The sequence below is a fragment of the Arvicanthis niloticus genome, chromosome 21, assembly GCF_011762505.2.
Source record: "Arvicanthis niloticus isolate mArvNil1 chromosome 21, mArvNil1.pat.X, whole genome shotgun sequence".
Classification (NCBI taxonomy): domain Eukaryota; kingdom Metazoa; phylum Chordata; class Mammalia; order Rodentia; family Muridae; genus Arvicanthis; species Arvicanthis niloticus.
In genome coordinates this window covers 21,322,150-21,348,718 of record NC_047678.1, presented here as the reverse complement: position 1 = coordinate 21,348,718, position 26,569 = coordinate 21,322,150, and the positions used below count along the sequence as shown (strand labels likewise).

At 44.7% G+C, this 26,569-nt stretch overlaps 1 protein-coding gene across 2 annotated transcripts in view; it reads left to right on the top strand.

Annotated features, from left to right (window-relative positions):
• Pccb (propionyl-CoA carboxylase subunit beta) overlaps nucleotides 1-26,569 on the top strand; it is an 80,693-nt gene that overhangs the window by 29,390 nt on the left and 24,734 nt on the right. For both annotated transcript variants that reach the window (XM_076917700.1, XM_034484359.2), the window contains 5 exons: nucleotides 76-195; nucleotides 1,574-1,642; nucleotides 4,795-4,851; nucleotides 9,760-9,873; nucleotides 17,055-17,165. In XM_076917700.1, the coding sequence (XP_076773815.1) occupies nucleotides 142-195; nucleotides 1,574-1,642; nucleotides 4,795-4,851; nucleotides 9,760-9,873; nucleotides 17,055-17,165 (405 nt within the window). In that variant the 5' untranslated portion in view covers nucleotides 76-141. The remainder of the gene's footprint in view (nucleotides 1-75; nucleotides 196-1,573; nucleotides 1,643-4,794; nucleotides 4,852-9,759; nucleotides 9,874-17,054; nucleotides 17,166-26,569) is intronic.

Here is a 26,569-nt window from a genome sequence, read left to right as displayed (position 1 = left end):
GTGCCCCAGGCTGTCCTGCCAGCTAACTTGGTCTGTGGCAACATCAGACATCACCAATGGATCTCTGTGTTCTAGGGAAAGCTAACAGCCAGGGAGCGAATCAGTCTCCTGCTGGATCCTGGCAGCTTCGTGGAGAGCGACATGTTTGTGGAACACAGATGTGCCGACTTCGGAATGGCTGCTGATAAGAATAAGGTACCTTTATCTGTTCCAGTGGTAGTGTGAACACTTCCCGTGACTTCCTAGTCTTCCCACCAGAGCAAAGAGCCCATATAACTCAGACCCACTGGAGAAGTACTGGGTGGGTGGGGTGGGGGGGCTTTGGGTTCTCTCCTAGCTTTCTTTGTCTGCAGATGATTTCAGGTGGCTGTTTATTCTGGGCAGTGTAACTCAGGTTCACTTTCCAAGGCTCAGGTTGCAGGTTCCCTTCCTCATCATACAGAATGATAAGTTTGGAAGGAGGATCATGGGAGTATCATTCAGATGGGTTCCTAGAACCAGGCCCTCACCTAAATGCAGGCTAGTTGTTGCTTTTGATACTTCTTAAATTTGAGCCTATGTTTAGGTGTTTTTATTGTTTTTTTTTTTTTTTTTTCAATTTGTCTGACTGTATCACACAGGCTGCCTCTTAGAGCTTTACATAGCCCAGGCTAGCCTTGAATTCATGTACCTCTTGGCCTTAGCCTCCTGAGTGGAATCACAGACATACACCACATATACCCAGCACCTCTGAATCTTTGAGGTCAGTAAAACCAGATTGGTTTTCATGGGTGCGTGGAGCTCTTTGGATTAACTTTTGGTCCAGTTTTCTGCATATCTGGTGTCTGTGACCAAAGATGTAAACTTGGCAGGCTCTATCTGGGTCCTTGTGGAAACACTGATGCTGGAGTTTGCATGAAAAAGAGAGCGTTTGGGTAGGGATATGTGACCTAGAACTGCTATACAGGTGTGTTCTCTCTCTCTCTCTCTCTCTCTCTCTCTCTCTCTCTCTCTCTCTCTCTCTCTCCCCCATTCTCCTTCTCTTTCTTTCTCTCTCTCCCTCTCTCTCTTTCTCTCTCTCTTTCTCTCAGGATGTTACTGTGTGGCTAAGGCTGGCCTCAGGCTTGTAATGATTCTCCCTCCTTAGTTTTTGCTGGGATTCCAGGCATGTGCCACCATGTCTAGCTCTGCTGTCTCCTTATGTGTTCATCTCAAATGGCCAGGTGGCTGTCTTATAGTTATTTTGCCTTTCTTTCAATTTATTTATTTATGTATTTTGGTGTACTGGGGACTAAACCAAACTTTGGTTTTTAGTTTGAACCATCTTCAAACCAAACCTTAGAGAATTTAGCGTTTTGTTTTTTCCTAAGGCATGATGCCAACTTGACTATAAGAAGTACTTGGGCCTGGCAGTGGTGGCACATGCCTTAAATCCCAGCATGTGGGAGAGGCAGGTAGATCTCTGTGAGTTTGAGATCAGCCTGGTGCACAGAGCTAGTTCCAGGATAACTAGGATTCAGGAAGAAACCCTGTCTTGAAAAAGAAGAAATTGGGTTCTTTTTCTTAAACCTTTATTTTTTCATTTCTCTGGCAGTTTCCTGGAGATAGTGTGGTCACTGGACGGGGCCGAATCAATGGACGATTGGTTTATGTCTTCAGTCAGGTATGTCTAAACTTCAGGAAATGAAGCTCACCTCCAAGGTCGAGCCAAGAACAAAGTATGTGGAAGAAAACAATTCGGGGAAATGAAATCTTGCTTAGAGTTTGGGGCACATGACAGATTTTCTTTTCTTTTCTTTTTGTATTCATATGTAGTCTTTTTAAAAAAAGATTTATTTATTAATTTTATGTATATGAGTACACTGTTGCTGTCTTCAGACACACCAGAAGAGCGCATCAGATTCCATTACAACCCATGGTTATGAGCCACCATGTGGTTGCTGGGACTTGAACTCAAGACCTCTGGAAGAGCAGTCAGAGCTCTTAACCACCGAGCCATCTCTCCAGCCTCATATGTTCTCTTAATGCTGTTTTCTTCTTAGGAAGGAAGAGGCCTTTGTCTTTGTCTGGGAGGTGGTGGCAGGGCAGTAGGCTTGTGTGAAGTCGTACAAACAATGAGTTGATTCTTCTGACTGTGTTGCATGGCTGTGGGGCATGGAGTTCTGGGCTGCAAGGAGGATCCAGGTGCAGCCCAAGTGGAAAAAAATTGATTCTTAAAAGCATTGGTCCCTGAGCTCTGGGCTTTTTTGAAAATACCCAAATACATTTTCTGAGGTTCCATCAAGAGAGATGAAGTTGGTGTAAAATGAGACCTGAGGCAGACCTTGTAGGCAGAATCCTACAAGGATGTATGCCATGTACAAATTTTTTTTAATACTATTTTATGTGTATGGGTGTTTGCCTGCTGATATGTCCTTGTACCATGTGTATGCCAGAAGGCATCAGAATTGCCTGGATCTGGAGTTACAGATGGTTATGAGCACCAAGTGGGTGCTGGGAATCAAACCTGGATCCTTTGGAAAAGTAGTCAGTTTTCCTAACAGCTGAGCCATCTCTTTAGCCCTGCATGTCCAAAATTTTAATCTCTGCAAGTTGCGTGTTACCTGATACGGTAAAGAATAATCAAGGTTCTGATCAACTGACCTTATGATAGTGTGGCCTGGGTTGCCCAGGGGGCCACATGTAATCACAAAGGTCTTTAAAAGTGGAGGAGAAGACTCCACCTGCTGCATCTGACTTTGAAAATAGAGAAGACTCCTATGAAAGCAGCAATGAGAACCATCTCTAGAAGCTTAGGAAAGAGAACAGACTGCCCTTGAAGCCTCTTGAGAGGTCACAGACACCTTGACCTCAGTTGCAGATCAGTGAGGCCCCTGGGGGGACTTGTAAACCACAGAATGGGAGGGTATAAAAGTGTGTTGTCTTTTCTTTTTTTAAAAAAATTTATTTTATGTATGTAAGTACACTGTTGCTGTCTTCAGACACACCAGAAGAAGGCATCGGATTTCATTACAGATGGTCGTGAGCCACCATGTGGTTGCTGGGAATTGAACTCAGGACCTCTGGAAGAGCAGTCAGTGTTCTTAACCACTGAGCTATCTCTCCAGCCCAAAAGTGTGTTGTCTTAAGTCATGAATTTGTGTTACTTTGTGAAAGCAGCAGTAGAAACAGGATATTTCTTGAGCTATTTCGGAATAGATTTTTTCTATCTGGGTCAGCCAAATGTTGAAGTTCACATTTTTTCTTTCAGTTTTTTAAGAGCTGGGCAAACATAAAGAAGGCAGCACAGAAAGGATAAGACAAACAGTGTTTCCTGGCCATGTCTGACTACTTAAAGCCAGTACAGAAATTCAAACAGCGCGTTTTTGCTGGGCACCTTCTCTGCTCATGGAGTAAGTAGGAGAGAGGAAGAGGAGGTGAAGGTGATGTAGGAAGGGCTCTCATTTCGAAGACACCAATTCATAGGTCGAATGGGGCAGCACAGGTGACCACAGACAGGGTAAGAGAGATTCTAGGCAAATGCTTTGGACCACAGAGGAGCCTTTCCAGGTTTGAGGACATGAATGGGGAAAACGGCCATCCAAAAGAGGTTGGGTGCCGGGCGGTGGTAGCACACGCCTTTAATCCCAGCACTTGGGAGGCAGAGGCAGGCAGATTTCTGAGTTCGAGGCCAGCCTGGTCTACAGAGTGAGTTCCAGGACAGCCAGGGCTATACAGAGAAACCCTGTCTCGAAAAACCAAAAAAAAAAAAAAAAAAAGAGGTTGGGTACCAGACTTGGGGTGTAATGAGCCAGCTTCTTCATTGTGATCTCCAGGATACTGACACAGGTAGGTTTTCTGGGGTGTGTCCTCCTTCCCTTGGTCTCGGCCATCAGCATGCTGTATGGAGAGGGGAGGGGGGGTGGAGCCAGCAGGGCAGATTCAGTACTTAGGCTTCTGATCTCTGGTTCTCATCCTCACCTTTGCCTTCTTTTTGGCCAGTGACTGAGTCTGGACGGCTCTGACTCAGGTTGTTTTGTTTTGTTTTGTTTTTAGAGGAATAGCCTTTTTCCTCTTAAGGTGAAGGAGGGGCTCCCTGAGTTCTCTTAACACAGGCTTACTCCTGTTCAAATGTCCACCTTCCTTATCCTAGTTCCTCCTTGGTGTCCTCTCTGTAGGTGTATTTCCTTCCTTCCTTCCTTCCTTCCTTCCTTCCTTCCTTCCTTCCTTCCTTCTTCCTTCCTTCCTTCCTTCCTTCCTTCCTTCCTTCCTTCCATTTTTCCTCCCAGTCATGTGGCATCCTTGTAACTCCAGTTCCCCTGGGCTAGCCTGCTGTTATACCTGGACTAACCTGCTGCTATCCCTGGACTATCCTGCTGCTATCTCTGGGCTAGCCTGCTGCTATCATCTTCATGCTTATAAGACACCCCGGTGTGAAGTTTTCAGAAACAAGGATTGGGAGGGGCTGGGGACTCCAGTTGCCTTTCGTCTCCCTCCTCCTTTTTCAGAATCCATACTTCCTGGAAGTGGCCGTGTTTGTCTGACACTGGTCGAATCTAACAGGATCAATCCCACTTGAGCTACTGCCTCAGAGCTCTGAGTCATTCTGTAGAACAAAGACAAAGTCTTTGAACCCCAATCCTACACGAACTCCTTTTAAGATATTTTATTAACTTGGGGAATAATCTATGAATTAGAGGGTTTTTTTTTTTCTTTCTATTTTTTGATCATCTGAATCGCCTTTTCCAGTGTGGGTTTCCCATTTCTTCCCATTGGGTCTTCGGCTCTGCCTAGTCATTATGGTTCACTTGCTGCTTTAATTGTTTTTCTTTTCAGGATTTTACAGTTTTTGGAGGCAGTCTGTCAGGAGCACATGCTCAAAAGATCTGCAAAGTAAGTGTTTACTATTGAAAATCAACCCAGCGCTTCCACCGGTTTATGTGGCACACGCTGAGTATTCTGGCGTGCAATGAACGGAGCTGGATATGAGCTGGAACAGATCTGTACAAGATGCGGTACTGGACCAGAGGGGGCTCTCAGCTCATTTCTTAAAGTATTCTTGTACGGTCTGCGTGACCCTGGTAAGGCCTACACCCACATTCATTCTATCCATTCTCTTCCCCCTCCTCTTCCCATCTTCCCTTAGCTCCCTGCCTTCCTCTGCCCCAGTGCTGGGATTATATGTGTGAACCTGTCCTCCTGGTGACTCCCACATTTCTCCATGCACATAATAACACCTAAGATTATAAGGCTTGAGGACCAGAGAGATGGTACAGTGGGTGTGAGTACTTGGTGTGAAAACAGAAGGACCTGAGTTCCAATCCCCAGTTCTTACATAAAAGTCAAGCGTGACCACATGTGCTTATAACCCCAGCTTTTGGGGAATAGGCAGTTCCTGGAAGTTTGCTCATGGCCAACATAGCTAGGACATCGAGCTTTGGGTTCATCGAGAGTCCCTGTCTTAAAAGATTAAGGGTAGTAGAGGAGGGTACTCAACATTCTCCTTGGCCTCTGTCTGTGAGGAGTGAAAACATTCAAAAACACATCTGTAATATATGTTGTTGTTAAAATTTTAAGAAAGCATTTCTTTATGTAGTCCTGGCTGCTCGGGACTTGCTATGTAAACCAAGCTGGCCTCAAACCCAGAGTCCATTGTAGCTGCAAACTACACTTTAACTTCTGGTGGGTAGTGTACAAGCTGCACCCACCCAGGAGCTCTCTGGATTTGTGAATGAAAGACAGACAGACAGACACACACACACACACACACACACACACCAGTTAATTTTGATATGCCTTTGCTGGCACTTCTAATCCTTCCCGAGGCTAGCAAACACCCCCCTCCGGTACTCTGGAGTTAACATCCTGCTACTCCAGACCCAGTTGGGGAAGCAGCCACTAGAGCGACTTCCTTGAATTCTTGCATGGCTAGGATCCTCTCATGGTGATTCTCTTCTTCCTCTCTTCTCTCTCCCCAGCCTGGGAATCCTAAAAGTCCTGCCTCTGTCTGTCCTGCCCAGCCATTGGCTGCTGGATCTTTATTAACTAATCAGAGCCAACTGAGGGCAGGGTTCCCAGACACTCGTGTAAGCAGTTTTGGGGACCAAAATTAACATTATAACACAAGCAGCATTAGGTCAAACCCACTTCAGTCCGTCTGTGTTTGCCTCCAGAGTGCTAGGATTTAAGGTATGTGCCACTATGTCTGACTCAGTAATATATATACTTACTAGTGCATTAAATAACAAGACTTAGCAGTGAATCTTTTAACTGGTATAATTGAAACAAGGCTCAAGTGAAAACATTTCTGGAGCTCAGCAATTTTAATGTAGCAGAAGCGTCTGGTTTCTAATAATGGCAAAGGCACAGGTGTGAGTTCATAAGTAAAGGAAGCGTTGGACACTGTCTAGAGTTCCTAACAGGTGAAAATGTAAACTTTTTATAACCCAAGTTTGTAGATCATATATGCATTCACAGCCACCTTGAGAATCTGGGAATCCCAAGGAAAAAAATCTAGGCAGAGTCCAGGCACTAAAATGCAAAGAGCAGCACCAAGACTGTATAATAGTAGTACTTTCTTTTATAAAAAGGATTTGCTTATTTTTGCCTATCTGTGTGTGCCTGGTGCCTGCAGAGGCCAGAAGAGGGTGTTGCATCCTCTAGAACTGGAGTTCAGATGGTTATGTGCTGCCCTGTGGATTCTAGGAACTGAATTATGGTCTTTCGCAAGAGCAAGTGCTTTTAACCACTAAGCCATCTTTTCAACCCCTGCATGAAGGTTTAAAAACACTCTGGAGAACTGGGCTTAGAGTTCTGTGCTAGGATACATGCCTAATGTGAGCAGACCTTGGAGTCAATTCCAAATTCTGCTGAAGAAGAAACTCGAACACAAACAGAACCTCAAGCAGCCAACCAAACAAGAAAAGCTCCCCAGATACAGCATACTAGACTGAGATGGTCTGAAGAGAAATGGTGGCATTGCTAGTGTTTAGAGAATTTTGGAAGTAACATTGAATTAGTAATAGCTGGGTAAGTTTCCCTCTGTAATGGAGCTACCTGGATTTTAGACACGTGTTACCCTAGAGATTTTTACCCAATTCACTTTTTTAATTTTTGTTTTTTTGAGACAGGGTTTCTTTGTGTAGCCCTGGTTGTCCTGGAACTTGCTCCATAAACTAGGCTGGCCTTGAACTCAGAGATCTGCCTGCCTCTGCCTCTGCCTTCCAAGTGCTGGGATTAAAGACATGCACCTTCATGGCCAGGCTAGCCAATTACCTTTAAACATTCCTGGTTTTTCTTTTTTACCGCTTCAGTTGTCATGGTTACATGACATAATGAAGTAAATGTGCTTCACTAACTATCTATGGGATGCTGCACATGATGCTGGCAGAACTGTTGACCCAGGAGGAAAATCTGTCATGGTGGGCCTGGCCTCGGTAATATGTGGGCCAGTGTGCACCCTCATAAACAGACATCTGTGCCATCTGTTGTGGGGAGCTGACACAAGGCAGCTATCATCCTTGCAGCCATCTTGAGCCATATACCCTGATAAGAGACTTGATTACATCAGCTTACAACAGCTGAGCACACTCTGATAACATCTTGGTTTAGATACCCAGGATTTTACCTTGGGTGTGTGAGACTTAAAGGTGTGTGACTTAAGGGTGTGACTTAGAGATCAGATTTAGAGATAAGACCTAAGGGTGTGACTTAACGGCATGACTTAAGGGTGTGGCTTAGAAGTGAGACATATAAAAGGCAAGAGGCAGACAGAAGAGTACAGTACAATTTGGAACTAGGAATTAGGTTAGAGAGTACAACTTAGAGTACAACTTGGAGTAGGAATTAGGCATTGAGGAAGAAGACACTTGGACTAGAGAACTCAGAAGAAATTATTATTAGGTAGTAGGCACTTGGCACTTGGAGGAAGAACTTGGAATTAGACATTAGGCACTTAGCACTTGGAAGAAGGAACTTGGAACTTGGAGGCACTAGGGACTAGGAACTAGGAACTAAGAACTCAAGGCTTGGGACTTGGACTAGGAAGAGAGACTAAAGAATAAACGGGATTGAATCACACTGTCTGGTCTCCATTCTTCACGTCTATCCCCACTCTCTCTTGCTGAACCACGACCCGCAGACCAGAGCTGCTTGGGGCAGTGTGGGCTAACAAGTTAGTCCCCAAAGCTTTTGGCAGTGCGGGTTCCAACACTGACAGAACGGTCTGAGACAATCTGTCTGCCACCAGTTGTTTCTTAGGAGTCACTGGGAATGTTGGCCACGGAAGAGAGTCATAGCTCAAGTTTAGCACTCTGAGCCTCTTACCTTCTAACAGTGGAGAAGCTGTGGCTTTGCTGTGTAGCTGGTCCTTTATCTTCCATGAGGTCTCCAGGCACTGTGAGGGTTGAATTCAAGGTACTGACTATTTCCTTTTTGGAAAAGTGCAGGGAAAATGTTTTCCAGAAAACACATGCTTTTCTTCACACACTCATATGAGAGACAGCCAGAAAATGAATAAGTGTATGAGGTGTGTGTGTTGGCTTGTATGTGTGTAGGAACAACTCTGGAAGCTGGTTCTTGCCTAACTGGGCTTTTGGCAAAATCTAACTTGGGTCCCACCGGGCATGTGTGTTAATTGATTGTGTGACTGGCCTGGCTGACAGGGATGAGTGTTCTAAAGTCGAAGTTCTGCTGTGGTTTCTTTTGTTAAATGACCATTTCACAGGGGTCATATAGAAGATATCCTGTATATCAGATATTTATATTATATTTATAACCATAGCAAAATTACAGTTATGAAGTAGCAATGAAATAATTGTATGGTTGGGGGTCACCACAACATGAGGATCTGTATCAAAGGGTCTCAGCATTAGGAAGGTTAACCAGCTGCTATTAAAAAGAGACACCCACTGCCCCTCTTTGGCTACTGGACTGTTTAAAGAATGGGCTACAAGAAATGTAAACTTCCTATGAATGTCCTAACTGGGAGAGGAATGGCTGAAACCCTGGTGGTTCCAGAGGAAGAATTTGTCTCCTGGCATAACAGGCCTCAGACCTTAGCACAACTAATTCCATGATGGAAGTGCCATTCAGGTTGTAAAACTCAGCACATAGACAGCACCACCTGACAAAAAATGAAAACAGACCTAATCTATCAAAGTTCATAGTACTGGAAAAGTCTCTAAATGTACTAATCTTTCTTTTTGGCTTTTGTAGTTCAGCTTCTGGCTAAATGTTGTTCACTGAAGTTTGTCAACCCAGAACATGTTTTTTGTGCTCAGGGCTACATTGGGATCCTGAACACCCAGTATCATTGACAGCCAGCTAATAAAGACTTTCTGTAGGCTTAAACCCATGTCCCAGCGGTCTTCTCTTATGGATATCCCATAATACTGGAGAAAGATTTACAGCTCATCAGATGACCTTGTAGGAAAGACTAGGAGCTGGGTGGGGGCTTGGGGGGTGGGAGCCATATCTTGCTAGACTGTTCAGTGATGCGTACCCTGTAGTATTGCCAGGACCCCTGAAGATGGACTTAGGGTTGGTGGGTTCTGGATTTGTTTGTTCTTCCTTATGTGGCCACACTGAAGAAATCTCCCTTTTTTGCTTTCACTTGACTTTGCTTTCATTTGACTCCTTTAATGGGCTATTGAGGATGGGCAGCTGGACTTGGCTTGTCAGGGCACAGGCTGTGTCCCCTTGGTCTGGTGACACCGCCCACCAAGACCAGCAAGGGGTTTTGTCATTGCTGTTTTTGGTAACCAGAGCAGATGTCTCATAAGATTTTCTATTCTGTTTTAGATCATGGACCAGGCCATAACAGTGGGGGCTCCAGTGATCGGGCTCAATGACTCTGGGGGCGCCAGAATCCAGGAGGGGGTTGAGTCCTTGGCTGGCTACGCAGACATCTTCCTGGTGAGCAACCTATTAGCAGAGTTGCCTCTGTAAGTGTGTGCTGGTGCCTGTCTCTACATTGTCCACTGCCCCATCCTCCCTCCGCAGTGTCTTCCTGTGTCACTGCCACTGTGGGTGGGATGAAGGTTGGATGACTAGCCAGTGGGCTGCAATGCCTGCTCTTTGTTCTTGAGAGAGGGCCAGTTGTTGGATAAATAATTAGTTCAAGGTTATTCATGAGGAGAGAGAACTTGGAAATGTTTTCTTTTTCTCTTTTTCTTTTCTATCTATCTATCTATCTATCTATCTATCTATCTATCTACCTATTTACTTACCAAATTCACCCATGGTGACATGCAGTTCAGTGCGTTAAACATTGTACGTTTCTGTAGTTGTAGAATCGTTACCTGGGGCTCTGAACCTGCTATCCAAGTGCTCGCACGGGTCACAGATTCAGCTAGGACAGGCCTTGAACTTAGCTTCCTACCTCAGTCTCCCAAGTACTGGGCTTTCAGGCACGAGCCACCCTGCCCAGCTTCAGGATGTGGCATCTGTTTGGTGGACTCTCGTAAGGTTTATTATGTATTGTTTTATAGTGGTCCATTCACTAGTTACTATCAATCGTCTGACTATTATTAGAAGAGGCACCCTGATTATCATCACACACCTGATCACCTCCCCCTTCATGTCGGTCAGGGCTTTGCTTCTTACGTTTTAGGCTCTTTCTGATTTATCAATTTGAGGACTCTGTTAGTTGTAGATATTTTAACTTTTTTCTTGATTTTTCAATTTTATAGATTTTTTTTTAAATTATATTTATCTTGTTGTGTTGCACTTGCTTTGGTACATGTCACGGGGCATGTTGTGGTCTAGGACAACTTTCAGTGGTCGGGTCTCTCCTTCTACCATGTGAGTCCCAAAGTCTTCATGCAGAGTGGCAAGACCTTTACCTGATAAGATGCCTTTCTCGACCTTTGGTATACATTTTTATAATTCTTATATTTTCTATGTGTATTGGACATACATGATAGCTTTGGTTTTTTTTTTTTTTTTTTGTTTGTTTGTTTGTTTTGTTTTGTTTTGTTTTTTTGAGGGTTTCTCTATGTAGCTCTGGCTATTCTGGAACTTACTGTGTAGACCAGGTTAGCTTCTCCTATCTCCACTTCTCAAGTGCTGGGATTAAAGACATGTACCACTCTGCCCAGCTCATACATGATGGCTTAGTATTTTGTAACTTTTTAAAGTTGCTTTGTTTGATAACTCAGCCACCATGGCTCTATAGTTTCCTCTCATGGAACTTTTTTTTTTTTAAAAAAAAAATCTCTTATTCTCGACTTTTTTGTGTCCTTTTGTCTAAAGTAAAACTATAAACAACATGTATGTTATCTTTTTAAAGTCCAGTCTATTAGTCTCTTAGATGGATTTTTGGTGTCTGGATTTTTCTGTTATAACTTTTTAAAATTTTTAATTTTTGTGTGTACTTGCATATGTGTGTGTGTGTGTGTGTGTGTGTGTATGTGTGTGTACATACCTGTACCACAATTCATGCATGGAGGTCAGACAACAACTTGTGAGAATTCATTCTCTCCTTCCACTAAGGGTCTGCTGGGATGGAAGCTGGGACACGGTGCTTCTGTATGTCTCCATCATTGAAGCGCTCATCTTTACACGTGATGTCTCTACTGACAGATTTAAAAGACAGGTACAAACAATTACAGATGGCAGGAATGTTGCGTCACAAGCTGAAGGGATTTACTACTATATCTTTTCTCATGGCTTCGTGTAGCTGTCTAGTGTCGTTTTATTTCAGACCAAAAAAAACTGCTTTTGTGTTTCTTGTATGATGTCTCAGCTGCCAGTGACCTCCCTTAGCCTTTGTTATCTGGAAATGTCTCCTCTTCCTTCCTTGAAGTTTGGCTTAGCTGGATGTTGAATTCTTGGCTGACAGGTTTTTCATCAAGCACTTGAACTATGTCCTGCTGCCTCCTGGGCTTGACCGTTTATCTTACTGGGATCCCTTTGTCAGAGGGAAGTCGTTCTGCCCTGCTGCTTTCCGGTTCCTTCCTGGGCTGGAGGTTCATAGTTTGACTGTAACAGGCCACAGTGTGATGTCATTTGGGCTACAGTGTGATGTCATTGAGCTCACCCTTCTTTAGAGTTTGTTGAGCTTCTTAAATGTGAACATTTGTGTCTTTCATCAAATCTAGGAAGTTTGGGGTTATATGTCTTCCCGTAATGGAGTGGCCCCTTTCTGTTTCTCCTGGGTTCCTGTGGTGTGCGTGTTGGTGCCTGATGGCTTCCTACAGGTTCCTCAGGCTTAGCATGGTAACTTCCGGGGCTTTATCTTCAGGTTCCCTCACCCATTGTTTCCTGTGATTAAATCTGCCAGGGAACCTTCTACGAGTCATTTGATGAATAATGATTTCATGTCATTTACCATCCACGGTTTCTGCTTGTTTGCTTTCTATGATTTCTGTTCATGTTATCCCCGTTTTGTTCAGTGTTTTTCTTGATTTCCGTAAGTTTTTTTTCCACTTTAATTATTATTTTATTTCGTCCACCAAACATATTTAGGACAGCTGCTGTAGCATCTATGACTAACAATGTCAATGTGTGGGCTTGTTATGAAATACGGTGCGGTGAGGGGCGTGCCTGGCAGGCCCACGCCAAGGTGTGCCCCTGAGAAACCACACCATGTAGCACATCTGATATAAGGGGGTTTATTGAGGGAAGGGAGAGGAGTGAGGACCTGGAAGAAGGGTAGAGGCAGACAAATGGACATGTAGACAGGCAGACAGATGGGGCAGAGCCATGAGGACAGAGAAGAGGGGTGTGCAGAGGAGAGAAGAGAATGTGGAGGTCACATGCACACACACACGCACATGCACACCCCTGGCGCTCATGGTGGTGGAAGGTGATAACATAAGCGGTTGCTAGGTGCCTGGGAGGAGCCTAGTGGAATCACCTGTAGGTTAACAGTGCTTCCTCAGGTTTGTTTTCCCTCAGATTGTGCTTTTCCTGTGAATAGCTGTACCCGTTTGCGTGTCTTATGATCCATAATTTATTGCTGAATAGTGGAAATTTGTAGTATTCTTTCTGGTAAGGTGCTCTTGTTTTTCTCCTTTGAGTCAGGGTCTCATGTAGCCCAGGCTTGCCTCCATCTCACTATGCAGCTGAGGATGGCTTTGAACTTTCTGCCTCCCATGAGCTGGACGGTAGACATGCACCTTCTGGTAACTTACACACTGAGTTCCTTCAGTCCTCTCTGCTTGTTGAGTGTGGGGTCTATCCGACTGTGACTTTTTTCTAAGCTATTTTTGTAAGATTCGTGTTGAATTTGAACACTTAAATTTTAGTCATCTTTGTGGCTGTGGTGGTATTTTTCTCAGTGCCATGACAAAAGTGCCTGTAGAAAGAGTTTGTTCTGGTGACAGTTTGAGATTCTGGTCCACTGTGAGGAGGTGCACTGGCTGGTCACATGCCACCTGCAGTTAGGAAACAAATGAGAGCTGCTGCTTGCCTGCCTTCTGATATGTCATTTAATGCAGCCCAGGATGCTGGCCTATGGATTTAAGGTGGGTTCTCAACTTAACCCAGCCAGGAGCTCCCTCTCGTACAGGCCCAGAGTTTGCCTCCTACAAGATTCTGGGTTGTGTTTGACAGTACTAACCATCACAGTGTTCAACCAATGATTTGATAAAGATGTTCTTAGAAGCTTAGAACAAGGGTGGGGAACAGCATCCTTTTCCCTTGTAATAAGGAAACAGTTCATCAGAAATGAATGAAGGACTTCCTCCTTGCTGACCCTTCAGAAGCCACAATTAATGGTAAAAATACACATCCTGGCTGGAGATGAGGCACCGTGCTTGCCCAATATGGATCCCCACCACCTCAAAATAGAAACCATGACCCTAATGAGGATGAGGTCCTCGTTGCTCCTCTTTTGCTAGCCACTGTAGGTGTGTGCTTGTCATGGCTAGGGAAAGATAACAGTGGGTCATGTGGAATTCACCAGCTTTTTCCTTCTCGATCCCAAAAGAGTTTGACTAGACTCCAGGGTTCCTGAAAGGTGCTTCCGACAGTCCTGTGGCTGAAGTTATTTCCTGGTTTCCTAAAGCTGTCTCATCTGTCTTCTGTGATGTCACATGGCTGTATCCTGTTAGCCTGGGTACTGGGGTGCCTACCATCATTTTCAGCTAGTTAGGAAATCACTTAAGCCCATGAGTTTGAGACTGGCCTGGGCAACATAGTGTGGATTCCATCTTAAAAACAAAAACAAAAACAACAAACCGATTTTATACCGACAGGAGAACCCTACCCCAAGCCCATAGCTCTTATGTTAAATACTTTTAGTATACTTTTAGATTTTCTCCATGTTTTTTTTTTTTCTTCTATTTTTTTTTTTTCTGGGGGTGGGTTGTGGGAAGTGAGAACAGGGCCTTGTTATATTGCCTACATTGACTTCAAACTCCTTTTTTTTTTTTTTTTTCTGAGACAGGGTTTCTCTGTGTAGCTCTGGCTGTTCTGGAACTCACTCTGTAGACCAGGCTGGCCTCGAACTCAGAAATCTGCCTGCCTCTGCCTCCCAAGTGCTGGGATTAAAGGCATACACCACCACTGCCTGGCGGTCCTAATCTTCTGCCTCAGTTTTCAGAATTTCGAGAGTATAAGCATGCTCTACCATGCTTGTATAGTTTTTTAAAACTGTATTTTTAAAAAATTAAAAATAAGTTAGCATACAAAATAATAGTTGCTTCTCTTTCTTTTTCTTCTCCTCCTTCTCCCACCCCAAGCTTGATAGGGCCTTATATAGCCTAGGCTAGCCTAGGACCCCTTAGCCCCCTGCCTTTGTCTCCCAAGTACTGGGCACACCACCACCTTTAGTTTAAAATAAATATTTTTCTACATGTCTATTATTGTATATTGTTTATATTAATCTCAACCCCATTGTAACTTTTTTGTTGTTTTGTTGTTGTTGTTTTTTGTTGTTGTTTTGATTGCTTCCACGTTGTAAATATCTCAACACAATCTCTTTAAAAATATTTATATTTATGTATCTATGTACTTATTCATTTATTGTTTTTTGAGACACGGTTTTTCTGTATAGCCCTGGCTGTCCTGGAATTACTCTGTAGACCAGGCTAGCCTCAAACTCAGATCCACCTTCTTCTGCCTCCCAAATGCCGTAATCAACGGTGTGCACCACCACTGCCTGGGTACACTTATTTATTTTTATGTATGTGTGTGTGCATGTGTTTATGTGTGTATATATATGTGTGTATATACATGTGTGTTTCTGGCCTGTGGAGGCCAGAAGATGGTATAGGATCCTCAGAGCTGGACTCATAGGCTGTTTATAAGTCTCCCTCTGGCCTGTGGAGGCCAGAAGATGGTATAGGATCCTCAGAGCTGGACTCATAGGCTGTTTATAAGTCTCCCGATGTAGGTAGGTACTGTGATCTGAATTCAATAAATGCTTCTAATTGACAAGCCATTGCTCCAGTCCCAAATTAAGAAAAGGGAGTTTTATGCAATATGTTTATATATATGTGTATGTATGTGTACAGCTGTGGATATGTACAGTGACCTGTGGAGGTCAGAAGACAGCTCCAGGTGTCAGTCCTTGCCTGCCATCTTGTTTTGAGACAGTGTATCTTATTTATTCCTTCTGTGTATTTCAACGTAGCTAGCCCATGAGCTTGTGGGAATTCTCCTGCCTCTGCCTCCCATCTTGCTATAGAAGTGCTGGGTCCATGGACCTGCAAGTGCCTCTGTCTGACTTTGGGTCCTGGAAATCTAAACTCAGGTTCTCATGTTTGCAGTTATCCACCGAGCCATCTTCCCAGCCTTCAGCATTGGTGTTTAATCACAGATTATCCATTGTTCGTGATCTTAATTGCTTCTTAAGGATTTGGGTTGCTGTCTGGTGTCATTTCCTTTCACCTCAAGAGACATCCGGAGCTGGTATTAGACTGGTGGAAAACCTTAACTGAAAACACTAGACTCTCGGGTATCTTAACCTTCTTTGGTGTTTAGCTTTTTTTTTTTTTTTTTTTTTTTTTTTTTTTTTTTTTCTCTCTTTTTATTTCTTTTGAAGATAGAAAGGAGATAGGGTCTTGGAATGTAATCCAGACTATCCTTGGACTCACTGTGTAGCCCAAGCTGGCCTTGAATGACCTAGAACTTATAGTATAATCCTCCTGCCTCAGATTCCCAAGTACTAGTGTTATAAATGTGAGCCGTCATTTTTGACTTGCTCAGCAATTTATTTATGCACAAATATTTTATTTACAGGTAGTTCATTTTTAGAGCCTTGAATGCTTGTTACTAACAGTTTCTCCCAGTTTTATAGTCTTAGTTTTGTTTTTCTAGAATTTTCCAAACTTGTTCCTTCCATAGCTGGATATCCCCCAACTTATGTGTTATTTTTTTTATTTTTTTTTTCTGAGTAGAGATGGCTTTCGTGCTGTGATGAGCTGTATCCCATGGTTTATAGAGACTGGGTTCAGTACCAAGCGGGCACCTACTTTTCTTAGCTAAGGGTGGAGAAGAAGGGGAGAGGGGTAAAGCAAGAAGTGATTGGCCCGTCCATCGTCCATCACCTTACATGAGCCCTTGAGCTCCAAATTCTGTTTTCCTAGGGCTTGAGGCTTTACTCTCTTCATAATACCTTTGCCCACACAAACCCCCTGTGTAGTCTTTCCCCTTACAGCTACCAAGCCTTGCCTGAGGATGAGCAGATGTTGAAGACCACTTATGTGGCACCTGCATTGGTGGCCTCATTTCCCAGTCTCTGAGAGCTTCTGTGGTGGGTGTGCCGGATCTCAGCATGGAGGTCAGGGTGGGTGTGCCGGAGGTCAGGGCTACCACCAAGCAGGGTACAGGCTTCATCTCCCTGGTGGCTTTGTGCTGGACCTAACAGTGGTTGGACCTATAGCTCACACCATGGTGGTCATGTTGAGGAACTGCCATCAAGACAAGGGACACTGTTTCAGAAAGTGACCCGTAAACCACACCTCCGTTACGGGAACAAGTTGCACACGTAATTTTGGAAGCCCTTTCCTGATTAGATCTTTTGCCTCCCGCATAGAGATTTCTGTGGAAGCAAAAGCAGAACTCGATTTTATTGTTGCTTTTATCTTCCTGCAGATAACTATGTGAGTACTTCTATAACCAGATTCTTTGTTTTCCTGCGTTGGCAGAGGAATGTCACAGCGTCCGGAGTCATCCCTCAGATTTCGCTGATCATGGGCCCATGTGCTGGTGGGGCCGTCTACTCTCCTGCCCTAACAGACTTCACATTCATGGTCAAGGTAAGAGCTGCACCTGCGTCTGGTGTTCTGAGAGTCCTGCAGCTCTCATCTGCAATAAACAGAATGCCTGACCCAGATCTAGGTCCTTATCTGAGTTCTCCTTGGTGTTCGGTGGAGCCGAGATACGGTGTGAGTGGAGGGAGGGTTTTGGCACGAGATCTGTAGTGGTTGAGGTTCAGCTGTAGCCGGTGCTTCTGTACTGTGAGATTTTACCTGTGATCTGAATTGCAAATGGTTTCCCATAATCAGCAGATCTCAACCCTTGCCCAGACTGATGGCCTTCAACTGACTAGCGCTCCCTTGGGAGGGTCTGTTGTTGTATTGGGAAGTGGCTCCTGGTGTCCAGTGTTTCTGCCTTTACCGGTTTGCTATTTTACTATCCTTGTTGTAATGGTAACGGGAAACTTGATCTCCAGCTTCAGTTGGAGGGGCGTAGGTTACCATATCACCTGCCTTTAATAGCATGGATTTTAATTTTAATTTTTTTTTCAAGGTAGGTTTTGCTGTGTAGTCCTGGCTGTTTGGATTAAGGGTGTGTACCATCACCATCCAGGATAGTTTTTATTTTATTTTACTTTTTGAAGTTATTTTTTTCAGACAGGGTCTCACTGTGTAGCCCCGGCTGTCCTGGAACTCACTATATAGACCAGGCTGGCCTGGAACTCACAGATCAGCCTGCCTCTGCCTCCTGAGTGCTGGGACTAAAGGTGTGCACCATCACCGCCTTGCTGTGATAAATTATTTTTAGGTGGAATCTTCTTGTGCTTTTATGTGGGTAACTATCCTTAATGTGATAGTTAAGATAGAAAGGCTGATTTTTTTTTTTTTTTTTTTTTAATGTTCGAAAACTCAGCAGTAAATGCCATGACAGAGAAAGGCTGAGGGGAAAGTCACAGCAGTTGCTTAGTAGGAGAGACGATTCTAGAAGGAATGTGACTTGGGCACTTTGTTCTCAAGACCAGTGCAGCAGCTGGGATTCAAAAGTTCCAGAGAATGCCTCTCCAGAGCCCCCCTGCTCTATGCCTAGTGGAAAGCGAAAGAAGTGTTTCTCTCCCCCCAACCCCCGATTGAAAGTAGATTTAAAAAAAAAAAAACCCAATATATTCTGCTTATGGTCTCCCCTCCCTCTACTCCTCCCAGATCCTCCCCCCCCCTTCAGTCTCTTGTTAGAAAACAGGCATCTGAGAGATAATAATAAAATACAACGGAAACAAATCAGAAAAGGGCAAAGCAGACATAGAGAAGGGACCCTGAGAAAAGGCACAAGAAACAGAGCCATCGAGACACTCACTTACCCACTCAGTAAGCCCATAAAAACACAATACTGGAAGCCGTGATATATATGCAATGGACCTGCCGGGTAAATAAATAAATAAAAATAAAATATAAGAAATAAGTTAGAGGGTGGGGGGGATGACAAAGCCCCGATATAACGTTATGAGACAAGGAACCTGTTTTCTTCCCAGTTGAGACTTCCTTGGAGAATACTTGCGAATGGTTATCACTGGAGATAGCTTCTAAGCCAGGGATGGGGTATATGTTCACTTCTCCTTTCAGCTCTAGGACACTTTCCAGGCCACGGCTCCTTTCCAGCTCCGGGTCTGCACCAGACCCGTGCATGCCCTGTGCATGCTGCCCTGCTCTCTGTGAGTTCGTATGTGTCGGTCCTGCTGTGTTTAGGAGCCTGAGTTTCTTTGGTGTCCTCCTCCATCTCCTCTGTCTCTAATGCTCTTTCACTTCCTCTTTGGTACAGTTCCCTGTGCAGGAAGGATTTGATGGAGACACCTGCTTAAGGCCTATGATCGGGGGGGGGGGGTCTCTCTCTCTCTCTCTCTCTCTGAATGTTGTCTGGCTGTGGGTCCCTGTATTTATTCCCATCCACTGTAGGAGGAGGCTTCTCTGATGATGGCTGAGCGAGGGACAGATTATAGGAGACTGTCACTAGGAGTCATTTTATTGCTATGTTCCCTTGGCTCCTAAAATTAAGTTCAATACAACTGTATTTGGTTTTCCTCTAGATCCTTGGGCTGTTTAGTCTCCGCTTCTTGGTCACCCAAGCAGGGTCAAGTATGGGTTCCTTTGTGGAGTGGGCCTTAAATCAAATCTGATATTGGTTGGCCACTCCCACAAGCTTTGTGCTACCATATAAAAACAAATAAAAATATTTTTTAGAAAGGGGATGAGAAGAGCAGTTTAGAGAGAATGCCAGCATCCGAGTGGGAGCAGACAGCATACTGCCTCTGCAGACCACACAGGTGTGGCCAGAGATGGGACGTGACGTGCCAGAGAGGGTGTTTTGATTATTCGTGTATGTGGGTACCATGTGGGTGTCCAGTGCCTGTGGAGACCAGAAGACAGCATCGGATTCCTTGAAGCTCGAGTTACCTGGCAGTTGTGAACCGTAAAGTAGGTGTTAGGAACCAAATCCGGGTCCTCTGGGAGAATAGCCAGAGCTCTAACCATTGGACTATCTTTCCAGCTCCTCAGTCTTTTCCTCTGCAACTAGTTAAAGCACAATCGTCCTGTTAAGTGGAAACACTAACTGTGACCTTTCCCTGCCTAGTACTGGGAATTGAACCTGTGCCATGGCAAGTTCTCTACCACCGTGTTACACCCCATGCCCTTTTTCTGTTTTGACCTAGGGTCTCACTGAGTTGCCCATATTGGCCCTGCACTCATCCCTGTAGCCTCCTGTCTCAGCCTCCAGAAGGACTAGGATTACAGACAGGCCTGTGCCACCAGAGCCTTTTAAAAAAGCTTCTTCAGCGTGACTATAGTACTCATTTGGGGGTAAGAAGGCTTAAGAAAATATAAACATCTCACACAGTGTAACGGGAAGTGCTGAGCTGTCAGAACTGTTCAATTCATCAGACAGAATAGAATTAAGATCTAAGTATATTGGACACTTATGATAAAGATTCACTTCTGGGGAAGTGGCTCGGTTGGTTAAGTACTTGCTGTGCAGACATGTGCACGTTTGGATATCCAACATTCATAAAAACCTAAGCACAGGGCTGGAGAGGTGGCTCAGAGGCTAAGAGCACTGGCTGCTCTTCCCGAGGTCCTGAGTTCAACTCCCAGCAACCACATGGTGGCTTACAACCATCTGTAATGGGATCTGATGCCCTCTTCTGGTGTGTCTGAAGTGAGCTACAGGAAATAAATAACATAAAAGAAAAAAAATAAATAAACATGTACATAAACTAAATAAACAAATCTTTAAAAAGAAAAAAATTGCCAGGCAGTGGTGGCGCACACCTTTAATCCCAGCACTTAGGAGGCAGAGGCAGGCAGATTTCTGAGTTCGAGGCCAGCCTGGTCTACAGAGTGAGTTTCAGGACAGCCAGGGCTACACAGAGAAACCCTGTCTCGAAAAACAAAAACGAACAAAAAAAATCTGAGCACACTGATGACAGCTTGTAATCTTCCCATGGGGAAGTAGAGCAGGTTCCCAGGAGTTTGCTGGCCAGCCAGACTAACCAAATCTGCACACTCCAGTCCAGGTTCAGTGAGAGACCCTGTCTCAAAATACAAAGTGGAGAAGCAATCGATGTCAACTTCTGAAGGTTTACACATGTGTGCTCATGTGTGCAGGCCCCCCCCCCCCACGTACACACAAATATACTACGAACAGATACATAAACATATACACACAGATAAAGTCCTATTTGGGGTCACGTCTAATGTCAACAAGATCCCTGCACGTTGGGTCCAGTCAACATCCCTCAGCAGTTGGCCTCAGCTCTTTGTGACCCATGGAACATCATGCTCTTGGTTTTCCTCTGCTGTCTCATCCCTTTAGTGACTTCATCTTGTCACCGACTTCAGGTCCTGCTGTCTATGCTGTCCTCACAAATATTCACCAGGATCCACTGTCATAACCACTTTTCCTTTTGAACCTCGGTAACTGTCTCACACTTACCAGGCACACCCAGCATTTTTAGGTGGGTGAGAGATCCTCACTAAGGTCCTTGTTCTTGCAGCAGGCTCTCTTACCCACTGCTCTCCCTGGCCTTCCCCATTTCACATGGAAGTCTCCCCCTCCAGGGTTCATGGGGGACAACACAGTGACTGAGATTTTCCCTTCACATCCCACGTCATAGCATCCTATGGCCTCACTTGGAGGATATAACGCAGAATATAATCAAAATTCTTCTTTGTACCCTGCTTTGATCAAGCATATCATTTCCCACCTGGATTATTGTAGAATCCTGGCTGCCTTGAACAGAAGAAGGACCCTCACACCCCCACTGGCTGTTGAGCACCGATAGGATGCCTTGAGAAAAGTGCACCGTGAGGAGGGGCTGACCACTGGCTGCTGAAAGTTCAGCCTCAGGCAGAACTATTTCAAACAGTTGAGACTTTTTGCTGTCACTGACTTTGTTGAGTTCTGGATGACCCTGGTCTATCAGTTGGACAACTGTGATGTGCGCTAATGTGTCCCTTCTCTGGTTAGGGGTAAGCAGGCTGTGCTTGGGAGAAAGATGCCTTCCCAAGCTGTCTCCTGCAGCAGGAGGCCCAATAAACAACTTCTTGTCTTCTTTTAGTGGTGTGGGGTGAGCGGGAAAACTCAGTGATTAGTGTGGTTGAGAACACTACTCTCCCAGAGGATTCTGCTTTCGTTCCCAGCACTCATGTCAGGCTGTTCAAACCTGCTTGTGACAACGGGTCCAGGCAATCCAGTGCCCTCTTCAGGCCTCTGTGGGTACCTGCATACATATGCCCCCCCACCCCCATTCACTTAAAAAGCAGTTGAAGTAACAGAATGACAGAGCTGAGGCTGCAGAAGTGTGAACTGCTATAGAGCCAGTCAGTAGTCTCTGCTTACTGGAAGAATTCCAACACCTATAAGGTCCCACACCTGAGGCCACTAAGCTTTGACACCAATCATTGTCAGGGCCAAGGAGTCCTAATTCCTGAGTCTGCTCAGAGACTACAGTGACAGCTGCCGAATGCTAAGGGTTACCAGCTTCTTTAGCCTGTGTAGGAGCTGAGTGCTTGTAGCCCTAAGAGACCTGTCACCTGAGGCCCGTGTCTGAGCTGTAACGGTAGGGTGCCACCTGTTGCTGCCTCTGCCTTCCTTCTGCTGCAGCCTGCTACTGTTACATGCTGAGAGACACAGACACTGCAAAGCAACAGCCCTTGAGCAGTTTCTCCTGGCCTGCCATGATTTCTATCTGGACAGAGTGAAAAGACCTCAGCCAGCTGATTGGTAACAGTCACCCTTGTCAGAGTTCACTTGAACTGAATAGGTGAGGCTTTATTTCTGGGCAGGCTGCTCTGGAGAGCAGCCATATACTGCTTTAACTACCATTAAGATAGAATAAATTTTGAAATCAAAAAGTATGGGCCAAGTGTCGTGGTGTACACCTTTAATTCCAGTGTTTGGAAGGCAGAGGCAGGCGGATCTCTGAGTTCAAGCCTGGTCTACAGAGTAAGTTCCAGGACAACCAGGCTGTACAGGGAAACCCTGTATTGAAAACTTAAAAAAGTGTGAGACCTCAAACTTTGTTTTGTTTGTTTGTTTGTTTGTTTGTTTGTTTGTTTTGTCTGACTTTTGTTGGCCATCTGCAAACCTATAAAGGTTCTATGTCAGTTTTAGAATGGCTTTTCTGTTTCTGCTGTAACAGCCTCATTGGGGTGTAGGTTGGGGACACATTGACTCTGCTCGCTGCTTTAGACAGCATGGACAACTGACTTAAGTGTAGCTTCTAGTGGTAGCTCACACTGTCATCTCAGAACTCAGAATGCTGAGACAGGAGGATTACTGCAACTTTAGCAGCAGCCTGCTCTGCACAGTAAGCATTGGACAGGACAAGGCAATGTTATGTGCCATGCCCCTGTCTCAAAAACAATATGACAAAACAAAATTAAAAAAAAGTGTTAATTTTGTTGTTTTCAGCTGCTAGACCTTAGTTTTACTGTGTTTGTTATTGCCTTTCTGTTTTTCTAGTTCCTTTCTTCAGGTGGCTTTAGGTTCAGTTTCTCCCCACGCCCATTCTTCAGATGTAAAGCTGCTTTGTGGACTTTTCCAGTATGACCTCTTGGTTTTCCATTGTCTCAAGATCATTTCTGATTTCTCCTGTGATTCCTCCACCAGCGCATAGATTCTTTGTTTTGTTTAATTTCTAAATGTTATGAATTTTCTGTTCCTGCTGCTGTCTGTCTACAGTTTCACTGCAGTGTGATTGATTTCAGTCTTGTGAAGTCAGATGAAGTCATATATTATGGGAAACGGTTTACTTAGACCCTGCATCCCAGGGTCTTAGCCCAGTAATGTCTCAGGTTGGTTTTTCTTTAGTACAGGATCCATGTAATGGTCTGAATCTGCTCGGCCCAGAAAGTGGCACTATTGGAAGGTGTGGCCTTGTTGTAGTAGGTTTGTCACTGTGGGTGTGGGCTTTGCAACATCATCTTAGCTACCTGGAAGCTAGTTTTCTCCTAGCGGCCTTCAGATGAACATAGAGAACTCCCCTGCAGCTTCCCCTGCATCATGCCTGCCTGGATGCTGCCATAACTACCACCTTCATGATAATGGACTGAACCTCTGAACCTGTAAGCAGTCCCAATTAAATATTGTTCTTATAAGCATTGCCTTGGTCATGGTGTTTGTTCACAGCAGTCAAACCCTAACTAAGACAATCTATTTTGGGGGTCACATCTCTTTGATCTCTTTGACCCGAACAGTTTCTTGGTCATGATGTTGATCATTCTTCTTCTTTTTTCTTTTTGTTGGTTATTTTATTTATTTACATTTCAAATGTTATCCCCCTTCCCAGTTTCCCCTCCACAAGTCCCTATCCCCTCCTTCCTACCCCCTGCCTCTATGATGGTTACCCCACCCACTCACCCACTCCTGTCTCAGCAACATATCGTTCCCCTATCCTAGGTCATTGAGCCTCCACAGGACCAAGGGGCTCCCTTCCCAGTGATGTCAGATAAGGCAGTCCTCTGCTACATATCCAGCTGGAGCCATGGGTCCTCCCCCCTCAACCCCTGTACTTTTTGGTTGGTGGTTTAGTCCCTGGGAGCTTTGGGGGCTCTGGTTGGTTGATATTGTTGTTCTTCCTTTGGGGTTGCAAAGCCCTTCAGCTCCTACAGTCCTTGACCTCACTTCCCCATTGGGGTCCCTGTGCTCAGTCCAGTGTTTGGCTGTGTTCATTCGAATTTGGTGCAGCTCTGGCAGGGCCTCTCAGGGGACAGCTATGTGCTGGGGGTTGAACCTAGGACCTTGCATATTCTAGGCAGAGGAGATGCCTTCTGAGCTATGGCCCAGGTCCTGATTACTGGCATTTTTCAAGATTATAAGATAAGTTACTTTACTCTCCAGCGTGGATTTATCCAACATGTCCTAAGGATTAGATTCCTGGTCGGGAGCCCTGGTCTATGGCGCTTGTGGTGATGGGTCCTCTACTGGGACACCAGTCATGCACTGTGTCCTGTGCCTTCTTCAAGAGTTTGTCTCCCCCTCATCTGCCCATTGTGACACTAATTTTCTAACTGAGGTTTGTCTGGCACTCATTGTTGCTCTCCTTCACTTACTTACACCCCTCAGGGGACCCTTCTGGACTGCTCAGATCTCCTCTGCAGGAGATGCAGTGTCCTTGAAGCAACACCCATTGATATTATCCAGACCTGTTCATCCTCAATGGCTGTGTTAGTAGCTGTTAGAAGCTGTTCTTTCTAGCCCACTCTGCTCACACTGGTGTGCTTGCCTGAAATCCCAACAGCAGCACCTCAGTGTCAGACCAGCAAGGTAAGATGGCTCAGTGGTTAAAACACTTGCCATGCAAGCCTGAGTTTGATCCTTAGAACCCCTGAGAAAGGAGAGAACTGATTCCCCATAGCTGTCTCAGACCTCCACGCACAAGTGTCATGGTACATGTGTGCCAGGTCCCTCTCTCTCCTTTTCTCTCACATGGTAATACATAATAACCCCACCCCTTCCCCAGCCTCTGGAAACCACTGGTCTATTTATTGCCTATATTTTTTTAAATTATAAATGTTTTATGTATATGTTTATTTTGCCTGTATATATGTGTACACCCCATTTGTCTACTTGGTACCTGTGGAGGCCAGAAGACTGTGTCAGATCCCCTGGACACTGGAATTACAGATGGTTGTAAGCTGCTGTGTGGGTACTGGGAACTGACTCCAGATCCTGTATAAGAGCAGCCAGTGCTTGTGAGCACTGAGCCATCTCTTTCCCCCGCATGTATGCTTTGTCTTTTCTGGAATATAATGTAGTTGAAATCACCTCATTTCTGGCTGGATGGAGTCTCTTCAGCCTGGCTTCCTTCCCTAACTTAGTCTTACACATTTAAGGTAAGACTTTAATTCTTTCCTGGCATGGTAGTTTGTGTCTTAGTACCAAATACTATTTCATTGTCTGTATCTTTCAGGGGTTATTATTTTTTTTCTCTTTACCTGCTGAAGAACATCTCTTGGTTGCTTCCAAGTCTCGGCTTTACTGCTGTAAACATCTGGGTCCTGTGTGGATTGTGGATGGATGTCAGCAGATGGCTTGGATAACCCCAAAGAGCGCATTGCAGAGTCAGGTGTTGAGTATGGATTTAGTTTTATAAAAAGCTGCCAGACTGTTTTCTGAAGTAGCCACAAACCATGCATTCCCAGGGATTGAACCCAGGGTCTAGCCCAAGCAAGCATTGTAACAGCCCCTAGCCTTAAGCTAGACAAACATTTTACAACAGAGCTCTGTTCCCTTGTCAAAGATCAGTTGACTTTGTGAGCTTGTTCCCAGGCCCCATGGTTGGTTTGTTCTGTCGGTGCTTGTTTTCGTGGGCAATGCAGTCAGTCTTGACTACTATATATTTAGAACGTTTTAAGATTTATATTTGTTTTATTGTGTCAGAGTTTTCCGCATGCACCTGTGTGGGTACAGTGCCCACTAAAAGAAGGTGTCAGACCCCCTGGGATTGGACATAAAATATATAAATGTAATTTAAAAAACATTTTTAAAAGAAAATGCATATTTCACAAGATGGTTACAAGTTAAAGCCACAACTGACTCCTTAGAGTAATCCAAAGTAAATAAATCCATTTTACATATAAGTCTAAGAATTCCAGAAAATTATTCTGAAGTTTATTTCAGCTTTATGGGAAACATAAACCTGACTGGGTTTCCATATGGGAGCATCACTAGACTGGAATCAGGTCCCAGACCCCAGGGCTCACAGTCTCCTGCTGACTGGTCCAGCCTCAAGCTCCCTCAGTGCAAATGTACAGCTTCCTTAAATAAAATCTCCAGTAGCTTAGAACAGGGTTCCTAGGTCTCATAAAAGACTGGGAGAGCATTAGTCCTGGAAGGCGCTTTCGCAGAATTTGTGTGTTTATGAAAAATGCTGTAACTGAAGTCCTTACCATGATTGTTGTCAAAGAGGGGA